At 40.0% G+C, this 12,072-nt stretch overlaps 1 protein-coding gene across 2 annotated transcripts; it reads left to right on the top strand.

The window, feature by feature from the left end:
* Positions 1-837: 837 nt before the first annotated feature.
* RB195_016387 (uncharacterized protein) lies at positions 838-11,892 on the top strand (the record flags this gene model as incomplete). 2 transcript variants are annotated; one of them, XM_064207529.1, is made up of 19 exons in its annotated part: positions 838-850; positions 1,068-1,130; positions 1,270-1,369; positions 2,740-2,959; positions 3,239-3,366; positions 3,885-4,055; positions 4,939-5,027; positions 5,149-5,222; positions 5,483-5,645; positions 5,736-5,871; positions 6,252-6,412; positions 7,392-7,546; positions 7,602-7,769; positions 7,835-7,955; positions 8,759-8,889; positions 9,517-9,622; positions 9,717-9,901; positions 11,453-11,563; positions 11,716-11,892. In XM_064207529.1, 19 exons carry the CDS (start codon positions 838-840, stop codon positions 11,890-11,892), a joined length of 2,472 nt encoding a protein of 823 aa, XP_064063409.1. The 2 variants fall into 2 exon arrangements, with proteins under 2 accessions (XP_064063409.1, XP_064063410.1); XM_064207528.1 differs by having other exon boundaries at positions 1,252-1,369.
* Between the last annotated feature and the right edge of the window lie 180 nt (positions 11,893-12,072).

Raw genomic sequence — 12,072 nt, 5'->3', positions numbered from 1 at the left:
CCTAACATCAAGAGTCATGGCGCCGTCGACGCAGTTTACGGCTATGAACTGCGATCAAGTTGAAGACAGCGTGCCTTTAGGACAAAGATCTAGGATGTGATAGAGGCGAAGAGCTGCTTCGTGGACTGGAAGTTCTCAACGGGTTCCTTTCAATGAGATATGACATCACTTTTAGGTGTATTGAATTAAATAAACAACTTTTTCCATAAGACGTTTTTTGTCAGGATTCTAACGACGCATCCTGTACTTAAGCACACAATAAAAGTGTGAACGCTTACGTACATACCTCCTTGTGTGTTGAAAACCCAATAAACACAACACTGGACCAGAAAAAGGAAGGAGAAATAACTAACCTTGTGTATACCGCAACGTAGAAATGGAAATAATCATGAAGTAGAGAATATCATCTTACTACTGCGAGCTAGGAAAGCTCATCTTGTAATATTATCCTACAACTACGCTTTCTTCACCGGCCTAACAGAAGTAAGATAATATTACCATATGAGTTACGATAGGTGCGCGGGATAAAAACACTGACTTGGCACATCGGCTACCAACGGCAAGTCGTTGTATAAGCCAGATACACGTCCGTAAACCTCAAACGATTCTGAATTGAAGTGAACGTGGGAACGCATCCCAAGCGGATTGATCAACGCCAGACAAACTTTATCACTTATGAGTTACGATGTGCGTCCTTCTAGAACTATTCTTTTTTTTTAGTTGTGGACGTTGGATTTGACTTTTTACGTGAGACCATTTAACAATTTTTCCTGAGACATACTACACATATGCGAGTACAGCCTGGTAGTGCTGGAACCATAGTCGGATCAAAACGACATGAAGCACTTAGGTAGAGTTGCGCAAGCGGCTGCACTGGAAGCGGCGCGGTGGAGCGTAGCGGTTGGGATCGATGGAGGACCCTCGTTAGCACCATTCTGGGCTGCTGTTGACGAAGGCCCCACGCCAAATCCAACCACCATCTCCAAGCGCCGCTTCGAGTGTAATCGCATACGCATCAGAGCTTCATACCATTTTGAACTTACTATACCTCAGCATCCAAATTTTAGGGAGACAGCATGAACGGAGGTTCTGCGCTTCAATGGATCGACAGTTTTCGGAACAAATCCTAGGTACTGATAACTACTCAATATTAATAATATACAATATTGTACCGGATGAGTGGAGCAGTTTGCGCCACCTTGTGAACAGTACTACTCACTCAAAACTAGTGGAAACAGTTTTTAATTACAGCTATAGAGGAGTCTTCAGAAAATCATACAGTTGGGTCAGAACTACCTGAGCTCCGGTGCAGTTGCGTAAGCGGTCAGATCGAGGTGAGACCTTCACTGCCTCCAATCGGACTGCGTAGGTGAGTAACATCCCCATCGTGTCTTTGTGTTTATTGTCTTGTGCGCCCTTGTGTATAGTCGTAATAGTGAACGTGAATTGATCGTTTCAAAGCCCATCGAAGAGTCGCGAGATAATCGCGGCACTTTTCATCTCTAACAAATTTTCTGGTTTTTTTTTTTGTCGAGGTAAGGCGTACCTAGTACTTTTGTAGGACATTTTGATAGGTATGATTTCGTGATATGCTGCTTTCAAAAATGCAATGATGGTGGAGATATGCACGCAAACATACATATTCTATTGTTTGTAGGCAAACCAATGAAAATTGGTTGGTGCATCCCGATAGATTTATGTACTTGAAGGCATCACCCCACGAATCTGAGGTGGTACGGATTTCAGTTGGAGTATCCGTATACGGGTTAGTAGATTATGAACAGAGGTGTGATTCCGTTCATTTCTTCCTAATTGTCGTAAATAAAAAACGGAAGGTGCGGCACGTGCACAAGGTTGGCGCGCTCCAGTCGAACTCGTTGTAGAAAATACGCCCGAAGCCGTATCTTCTGGGCCGTTTTTTACGGCAATTAGGAAGAAATGGACGAGATCACCTTTCTCTCCATAATCTACGATCCCGTATACGAATACTCCACCTGAAGTACCACCTCGGATTCGTGGAGTGATGCCTTTAAAATGATCTAAGACAGCAGAAAACAGCAGAGACACCACGAAATCGACGATGTTAGGATCTCTGAGAGACAATATAGGGTTGGAGCGTACATTAGGCGAGTATGAGTGTTTCCATCCTCTACACCTTCCTATCGTCTTGAAAAAAGGCGTAGGAAATTTCTGCGACACCTTATAACCACTCTTGTACACGCGCCGTGTCCGCGAGCCATTTTCCACTCGGTATTTCGGGACCATGAGGGGAAAGTGGGCGTGAACATTCTTGTAGTGTAATATAATAGTATGCGTACTAATTTACAACCCGAACCCTATATTGTTCATGAGAGATCACAACTTCAGTTACATGTTATGCTATTCATATTAAATGTTGGGTAAAATGTAGTTGGGGAGAAGGGGCACTCAGTGGCGCCCTTATTTCTCGAAGTAAATAATCAAATCAATCGGGGTCCTAGTAACTAAGCTTTAGTCTTAGAGGATCTATGGCATGTAAACTAAAGTTACTAAGGGAAAAAAGTAAGTTAGGGCGTCGGGAAATCAGGACGCCCACCGCAAATACCACATGCAGCAACCCACGGAAACAGCATGTAGTCCTCTAAAAGGAGCACTAATACACCCTGCTCGTGACTAATAATGTGGCATATTGTTGTACTTATTCAGAGATAAACACATTATGGCATCAGCATGTAGATGCCAGTGACGGAAATTTTTCAGGTTGTACATGTGTCTGCTGATGAGGATTGCACTCTTGGTTGTGTGGTTCTCCGTTCCTATCACTGCTGGAAAAGGTGGCACGAATAACAAAAGTGAGACGACCAAACATACAAACCAGTCTCTTCCCGGAATTCCACTAAGAATTGGAAAGTTCACAAGCTTCACAATTCCGAGTGGCCAGTTCTTAGTGTTCTACGCTATTCTGGACAAGCAGAACGCAGTACGTCTAACTTCTTTTTAGCATTCGTAGGCTACAACACTTATTTCTTTTACGGTGCTTTTGCTCTCTTACTTTGAGGATAGAGGGAAATGTGATATAGCGGGGATGGTTACCTTCTGAACTTCTTAGTTGTGCTAGCCTCGAACGACATAATTCATTGTGATTTTGATTGTTGACAAGTTAACGATAACAAGAGATCTGCTTTTTTTAAAAAAAAGAAGTTATTTTTCTATCCAGACTGTTATTGAGTACCATTTTGAATACAAATTTTTTATTTAGCTTGATCTTATACGTATCCACTGCGTCATCAGAAAGTCGAAAAATCGAAATGATTATTTTAATTTTGTACAAGTGACTATTTCTAATGGTAGAGCAGCTACGTCTTTTTCACTTCCTGAGTCGATGAGGTAGGTTGCGTACTTCTGCGCTTTCTTTAGTTCTATGGAAAATCTATGTATTAAAGGCACCACCCCACGAATCTGAGGTGGTACGGATTTCAGGTGGAGTATTCGTAAACGGGATCGTAGATTAAGGAGAGAGGGTTGATTCCATCCATTTCTTCCTAACTGCCGTAAAAATGGCTCAGAAGATACGGCTTCGAGCGTCACAGCGCGCTATCTTCTACATCGAGTTCGATTGGAGCCCGCCAGCCGTGTGCACACGCCGCATCTTCCGGGCCGTTAGCAAGGAATGGATGAAATCACCCACCTCTTCATAATCTACGATCCCGTATACGAATACTCATCCTGAAAACCCGTACCACCTCGGATTCGTGGGGCGATGCCTTCCATGCTTCCTTCTTCGAGAGTACTTCAAGATTTAGGCACGGGAAATGTATGATTATGCCTGAAACAACTATTTGTTCATAGTGTTGTATTCAGGCTAGCAATAATAATGAATTACCTACTATGGGAACTTCATTCAGCAATGACTCGGTCCTTTATGAGGGTGCTCGCATTATCCAGCCGTTGGAAGTCGTTGACTTTGAAGAGGAACGTCAGCAAATTGTCATGGCTGTCGTGTCGTCTCGAGCTTCTGTCGATGTAGCCGGAGAAATTCGATTCTCTGTTTACGGTAGATCACAGTACAACGTTGAGTGAGTTCTAACTGCTTCCTTATTTCGTTAATTTCTAGCTGCCATGTATTATGGTTCACATCTGTTTCTTACATCTGCTAATGGTAACGAGGAGTTCAGAATGCAATAAATTTTGTCTTGATGTTTGTGTTTTGACTGGATTTGGAAAGAAGGAATGGTTTCTTTAAATGATGAAGGGATTTCCTTAAAAGAACATGTTATGGGAGCTTCAATTTCCCAAAATATTTGTTGTCCATTCTCATTCCCTCCATCCCTCATTGAGCCCACAAGTTCTCTTTGAGATAGCCAAATATTCAAGTTTGGCTCGTTTTTGACTCGCGGTTTGTAGTTGTTTTCATTTCTCCACATTGCATGTTCAGAAATAAACATGCACTCGAAGTCCCTAATCCTGTAGTATGATTATGGTTTGGTATGTATTACAATCAGTTCAGTCAATTGAGCCTATAACGTAGCTCGTTTTCTCGGTATCGTACAAAACAGCTGCTTTCTTATTACTAGATTCTTGTGATAAATCCCGGAAGATACTGGGCATAAACCTCTAAAAAGATGGCCAAATAGATCAGATAAATGTGTTAATGCGGTAAATGTGACCATTTACTAACTGGCAATAGTATAACTATATTTTTTTCGCTTATTCTGGCCAGTGACCGTCAGGTTGTCAGAAGAGTTCTCAGATACAACTTTGTGCCCTCTTGTGGCTTTCCTTTCTTTTCTTCTATTTCCACCCAGAATACATGTGCTATTATACTTTGTGCGATATGAATTGCTGTTTCCTTCTTCAAGAAGGCACAAAAGGAAATCTACCAACGCGTTATTTAGTTTTCTATTTTCCTTTCTAGTTTTTTTTTCCTAGATATTCATGAATCTCTTTTATATACTTTAGATTGCCACCTTCCCCACTAAAAGAAAAGTCTCTCGTCAACCAACATGTAGGCTATGTACGCCCTATCTCATATCGGATTGCAACAAAAGGTAATTGTTATTGTATGATCATCAATAGATCTTGATCCTCAAACTTTAGATGTTTAAATTCTTCTAAATTTATTGTTTTTGTTCTATTCCACCAACCCAACTCATCTATTTTTCTCCTTAGGTCATGATGTTGTACGAATTTTGATCGAAAGTAGAGATGACATCTGCGCTAGGCTCATCCTTTCAGAAAGTCAGGTAGGATGAGGAAAAGTTGCTGAATTACACTCAGACAAGCTGTTGAAACATATTCATATACTGAGTTTATTGAACATAATGTTCACAGATTGCTTGAGTGAAGTTTCACAGCTCAGTTGACTGAGATTGTTGAAACGGATGAAATATTGTGTTTTCTCACTATTCGCAAATGTTAAAAACAACTACCAGATATATTATTAAGTAGATTTTGTCTTCAAAAAATTCGCAGTTTTGTAAAATGTGACTTTTTTGCACTTTAGGATGAACAGCGTCGGAAATGGTTCCCAGGAGAACCTCCTCTTGCTATGGAATTCACTCGGCGCTTTGATTTCGTTCTGTGCCGAGAGAAATTAAAAGAAATTATATTCATGCACATAGAAGTTTACCCGGATGATTACAAATGTGCTCTCGTCACCACCGGACGTAAGTTCCTTTCCTCTAGAGTTTCCTTGAATTTCGTTCCATTTGCTTGAATATATGATATATAGTATTCAATCTATTTTTGTGTTTGAGGAACTCCTAATAAAGTGAAGGTGATCAATATCACATGGTCTGCCGATGACGAAGTGGGATTACTGGCACCGATTTCCATTCCAATCATGTGTTTCTTTTTACCAATAACTTGTTCTCTGGTATATGCAACAATGAAGTAAGTCGTAGAGATATCTTTCGACTGCATCCTTCAATTCATCAGCACATTTTTGACTTTTTCCATGTAATAGTCAGGCAAAAGCGACCCGCAGCATTATCCAGTTGCGGAGGAAACTGCGCTCAAAGCGGCGCGTTGGAGACAACAGTTGCGATCGAAGCGGGATTACCAACTTTCGCTAACTCCACTCAAACTGTAGAGCTAGTGATGACCCCACCTGGACTGCAACCGCCAGTTGCGATTCAAGTGGAATCAGACGCCTACGCAATTACGCCAGTACTGAGATCGTTTTGACGCGACTTTACAAGATTTCTGTTGCAAAAAAAAGAAACATTTTCGTTGTATGCTATCGAAACAAAAAAGGACTTTTTCCGTTGCAGAAGTCGCCACTACAGTCAGTTCGATGAAGAAGTTGCGGTCGATCCTGTGTTGGCTAGTACATTTGAACCAATTGTTTCACCTATGGATGAGGTCTCCTCTGCACAAAACCTTCAGATCACTGTCGCGGAAAGTCACCGGTTGCAGCTTCTTCACTCTCCAGGTACGTTCTCAGCTATCTTACCTAGTTCTACTGTTTTCAAGGAATTTTTTCATTCAGTTTACAGAAAAAATCCAATATTTTGATTGCGCGGCTTTATTTCGAACTTTTTATAGCTGGAACTCAGTATTGAAAGTGAAGCCTAAATTTAGTAGTCGATGAAGCTCTAACATTATCTCTGGTAGTCATTAGATGGGAACCATCAATTTCCGATAGTCAGTAGGTTATCACCTTGCAATGAACATGCTGGAAGTAATTATTTACAGTCGCCGTAACACTGGCTCAATTGTCGCTTCAAGCAGAGTCGTTTGCGCAACTGTATAACGGACGTTGTGCATATACTCATACTTAGGCTGACGTAACCTCTGCAGCAGCTCTACAGTTAGTGCAGGGTAGATGTTCCCTTCTTAATAATGAGTATGGTGTTTCTGCCTTCTTCTGTAATAAGTTACTAGTGTTGCTCATTGTGAAGCTAGCACCTGAAGAAAATTCCTGCATCAGGAACTCACCATTGGTGACAATTTACGATGTCTCGTTGAAGCAGTAGGAACGATCAAAAAATCTGCCCGAGCAGCGTTTAATTCCAGTTAATTGAATAATGTTACAATCTCTGAAACGAAACAGGGAAACAGTGTTAAACTTATGTTGGACTCGCATTACAAACGATAATAAATGCTATGCTTTGGTAACAAGTGCTTCGCCTTTATCGAAAGATACACCAGCTATTTATAGAAGGAAGGGTTGGAATGACCTAACAAAGAGAAAATGTATTTTAAGAAGGTTACTACGAGAGAAGATATTAAACGATGGCATATTTGTGGATTCCATGTATTGAACTCTTGAGAGGTGTGAAGAATGAACAATCCGGACGATGAATTTAGAGTTTTCTACGTATACTCTTTTCGAATATCCCTTCGAATGCTCGATTCACATATACCACAAATAGTTCTTGATCTTGATATTCTTGATTTGCACGATTCAGATTGTCCCTCTATTTCAAATCCGGACGACCAGCAACAAGAGAAGACAGTAATATCAAGATCTGTTTCCGCTAGCTTCGAAAATGAGGATTGGTCATGGACGAGCGCTCAGTTTGCTCTAATTTTGCTGCCGATTCTTTCTCTTTTTATTTCTGCTGTAAGTGTTCATGTTTGTCCGTTGTTGTGCACCACAAGCACACTTCATATTCTAGTCAACAGTCGGTCTCAAATGGGAGGAAGATAAGTGCTTCCATAACTATGCGTGCTCCCAACCACTTTGGAATTTCACCTCGTTCAATCATGTTTTCAGCAATATAGGATACGTACTCAGTAGCATATTCTACCTCATTTTTGCAACATTAAGGAAGAAAAAGCCAACTGTGGGTTGAGTTGTAATGAATTTCTCCAGGATAATCTTCACCATCTCTCATCCCGGTTTTTTTAGTTTGGATGTGGAGTCTATGTCAACTATGGGCTTGAAATTTCTATGGGACTTTCGCTACTATGTGAGGCTTTCGCCAGTTCAATTTACCACATCTGCCCGAATGCGACCACTTATAATTTAGGTGTGTTCTAATCCAATCCATTTCTTTGAGGAATTTGCTTCTCTTATGATTTGCTGTTGTAGTTTCCATAACTAGATTTGCTCTGGAAGAAAGTTGTGTGGTGACTACAACGATATCCATTTTTTTTTTGGAAATTTCCATTCACTGACTCGATTTTACTTTGAATCCACAGTACACAAATGGTATGTGTTGTGGGATCGCGCTCCGTTGGTAGCGGCTTCCTGATCACTTCCAACAACTGATATGTTATTTGCGGTTCCTTTAGCTCCTTCACCCTATTATTATCAACATTATTGCTATCTGTCATTAAGCTGAATAATAACGCAACGTTTTTTTTTTCTTTCAAATCATTCTAATGATCTGAGGAATAAAGAAAAATGAAAACAAATAACATTAATTGTAAAATCAATTGCCCCAATTTCATGTACGGTAAAAATTCTCTGTTCCGGCATATAACATTTTGCCAATGCATTTTATTTTACGTGCGTTATTTTACGTTTTTACATTTTTAGTTTGGGAAAAAAGCTCATCACGTGTTCCTGAACCCAGTATTATTCCCACTGTCCTGTTTAATTTTTTTTTCATAATTTTTTTCTCGAACTATTTGCTAAAAATCATTTTACGCGATTACATTTCATATTTTCGAGAGAAGAAAATTAAGCTGCTTCTTCACCTCTGCTTAACAATCATGACAGGACATTAAGATAGAAACAAATACAAGTACTGAAAAGATATGTCTAAAAGATAGGATAAGATAGGTGGAAATAGCATATTAATTCATATGCTTCGAACTGGGTTTCCAGATACTCCTTTCGTGCAAGCTGTTTCTGTGCTTCTGATGCTTAAACTGTATGGAAATCGTCGAAAGACGATAATGCCACAATTTGCAAATACGGCTGTTACTTCAGTTATCGTTCTAGACAGCATCATCACGGTAAAATTTTCACACTTTGAAATGTGTAGTGTACTCAAAGTAGAAATGTCGGCCAACCATTTAAGAGAAATTTGTACATAAGACTTTCTAGAGTATGATTTCTTCGACATGCTCGGTTTCACGATTCCGAGTGCGTAAAAGGTTACATAAGTATTCCTTTGAGTATCACATATTTCTGTTCTGAATGTTGTTTCTAACAAAAATAAATGTTAATTTGGAATTCACTTTGGAAGAATCGAATGGAAGAATAAATAAGACGTGTCTAGGTAGAAGGATTATATTTTTTATATTTTCCAAATTTATTCTTCTCAAAATACGCTCATCTCATATTTTAAGAAAGACTTCCACAACCTCGCCTTCTTTCTTTCCTTCATTAATTCTTCCTTTCTTTTTCTCTTTATCACTTTCATTCTTTCTTTCTTTCTCTCTTTCTCTCGAAAAAGCATCCACAACACTTAGTAATTACATACGTACTACTAGCTCGCATCTGATTCACCAATCTCCATAAAAGAAATCGTCTTTTATTACTACTATCAAAACTAAGATAAGTGATAGTGATGATTTCCTTACATAAAAAAGTGTTTTCCGTTATTTCCCAAATGAACGCGTGTCTATCGTCTTTTTAAGATGTTCGCCGAAAAATCTGTTCTTCGAGGACTTGTAGTAATCACAGTGATTACAGCAGTGCTTTCTGGAATACTTTTATTGCTCTTGGGTCCACGATTATCCTTCGGTGAGCGGTATAGAATTTCTAGGAAGCTGAACTTGTATTTCAATTACGATTCCATATAATGTGAAAAATAAAATCTTATATTCTTGCAATTAAGATCGCATTAAATCTGGCATGATTCGGAATGTTTCTGTGTCCTTTGCTGCTGTAGCAGTTTCAATGAACGCAGTCGTGATATTGGTTTTTATTCTGCCTTTGCGTCGGATTGAGACCACTCAGATTGTCACACTGCTTTGTGTCGTAAACGCATTCGTCTATCTTGGATATTACGTTGCAATGAAGGTAAAAAAATTTCCAAAACGTTTATAGTACTCTACGTTCTATCTAGATCCTGTCGATGTGTGCATTTATACCTTATTTTCATGGCAGATAATATACTAGAGGAAATTCTAGTGACCTATATCTTTGTGTTGAAGATTAATCCAGCTAACTGAGTTTTGCCGATTGCTTTTCGATTGTCGCTTGATTTTAGAAGTAAAAAAAAAAACATACAGCGGGAGCTGTAGCCCCGATTTCGAAGTTATGAGTAGTTTTTCTGTATCAAGTGAATTTATGTGCTTCGACTTGACTAATCGGACACAAAAAAGGAAAAGTCGTACTTTACTGAGTTTGAGGATAACGGTAGTTGCATACCCGGCTACCGAAGAAAGATGTCGTGAGCTAGTTGACACCACATGCTTGTGCGCATCAATCCATATGATTGTGGACACGTGTAGTCGGCTCAGAACGACATAAACCACGTACGGTTGCGTAAGCGCCTGCGGTACGGTGGAGACAGCGGTTGGAAACGAGGTGGGACCAAGGCGAACTGAAGAGATGGATGGTGGTAGCGAGGATCCCAACTCCTACGGTCTACCGCGCCGTTTCTAGCGCAGCCGACTACGCAGCTGTCTGTGCTTCATGTCGTTTTGACCCGGCTACATAGTGATGTTCATTAGAACGTTTTATGAACGATTGTCCATCTAGTTGTTACTGTTTCAATTATTTCGTCAACTACAACTATTACATGCTCTTCTTTGTCGAGAATTGTTTCTGCAATTTCGAACTAATCAGATCTGTTGCACTGTACACTCTTCTTAAGTGCCGTACCAGAAGGCGCTGACAATATGTACAGTTACTACTTTGTGTCTCACTTCTAACTCTGAAACGAACATGGCTCGAAAATCACTTTTGTTCATCCTAAATTGCACAACCTAATACACACGCACGAGATGTTTTTACAAATTAAAAAAAAAGTTGCTGAGTCAAAGTCAGTTGCAGCTGCAAAGTTCGAAGTTTCGAATGATGTTGAACCACTTGTAGAAATAATCATTTACTGCGCAGTAAGAAAATGCGAATACAAGTAGTATGCTCGCAATTACTTTATTCGAGGCTATCTAGAATTCTTCTGCATAGCCTCTCTCAACTCCAATACATGTATGGGTTACCCATGGTTATGAGAGAATGTTTAACTATTTTTGCATACAGAATGAAAAATCAGTTCAGGACGCTTCCGTGTGATGTTGATGTCAAAATCCTCTTGTCGTAATAGCAACCATCATGCTCTTTTTCGTTAAGCCAGCAGCGAGAACTGTTTTTGAGTTACGTGTGCGACCTCAACAAGTTGAAGCACTGTTCGTAGCTTTTACATTGATTTCCTTTAGCTGTACCAAAGCTTATTTTCGTCGGAACCTGGAAAAATCAAACCCACTTATCCTCTCAAGCGCCTCATCACCGTACAGAAAGCGTTCAAATGATGGGCAAACTCAAGGAACAGCACATCGGCTAGCGCTTACCTCATTTGTTGAATCTGGTAATGTAACTAACGCAACATGTGAAGCATTATTTTTTCAGTGTTCGTCAGGTGAATGCTGGTGCAAATTCTCAAGCCGATGTATTTACGTTGCGACTGTGTTATGGATCATCGCGTTGTACTTCTTTTTCAAAGAAGAGACAAACTGGGCGGTATGCCCTCTTATTCCAACTTTTCTCTTTCTCTGTTATTTAGTTATTCCCCTTTCCATGAGGAACGTTTTTTTGTGATAAACAAAAGAGCAAAATAAAGCAGACTGGTCGCATCTTCGGATAATCAGTATTTCTACAGCACTGTTGTTTAGCTCACGCCAGCTCAAAGTCGTGCGCTGAACCGACCATGTGTTCTCCTGTCCTTCTTCGATTATCACGATCTCTGGCACATCACGTCCGCGTTGGCCTCACTGCTCCTTTTGTTAGGCGCATCCAGCTTGGACGATGATTTGTGTGCAATTCCCACTAATGATTTGTCAGTGTTCTAGCTTTAAGACACTTTCGCGTTCACTACTTCCTTTGAAGTTCAGATATTTATCTCGTGCTCTGCAGTTTTTTTTATATGGATCATTGGATTTCATTATTATGCTTTACTGAAGTCTTTCTGATTTGGTCATCCTTAAGGGCAGCATACCACGAATCTGACTTGGTGAGGGAATCCGCGGAAA

The sequence above is a fragment of the Necator americanus genome, chromosome V (genome assembly GCF_031761385.1).
Source record: "Necator americanus strain Aroian chromosome V, whole genome shotgun sequence".
NCBI classification, from domain to species: Eukaryota; Metazoa; Nematoda; class Chromadorea; order Rhabditida; family Ancylostomatidae; genus Necator; species Necator americanus.
Note: the sequence above shows the minus strand (reverse complement) of the source record. Positions and strands in the feature narration are given on the sequence as shown.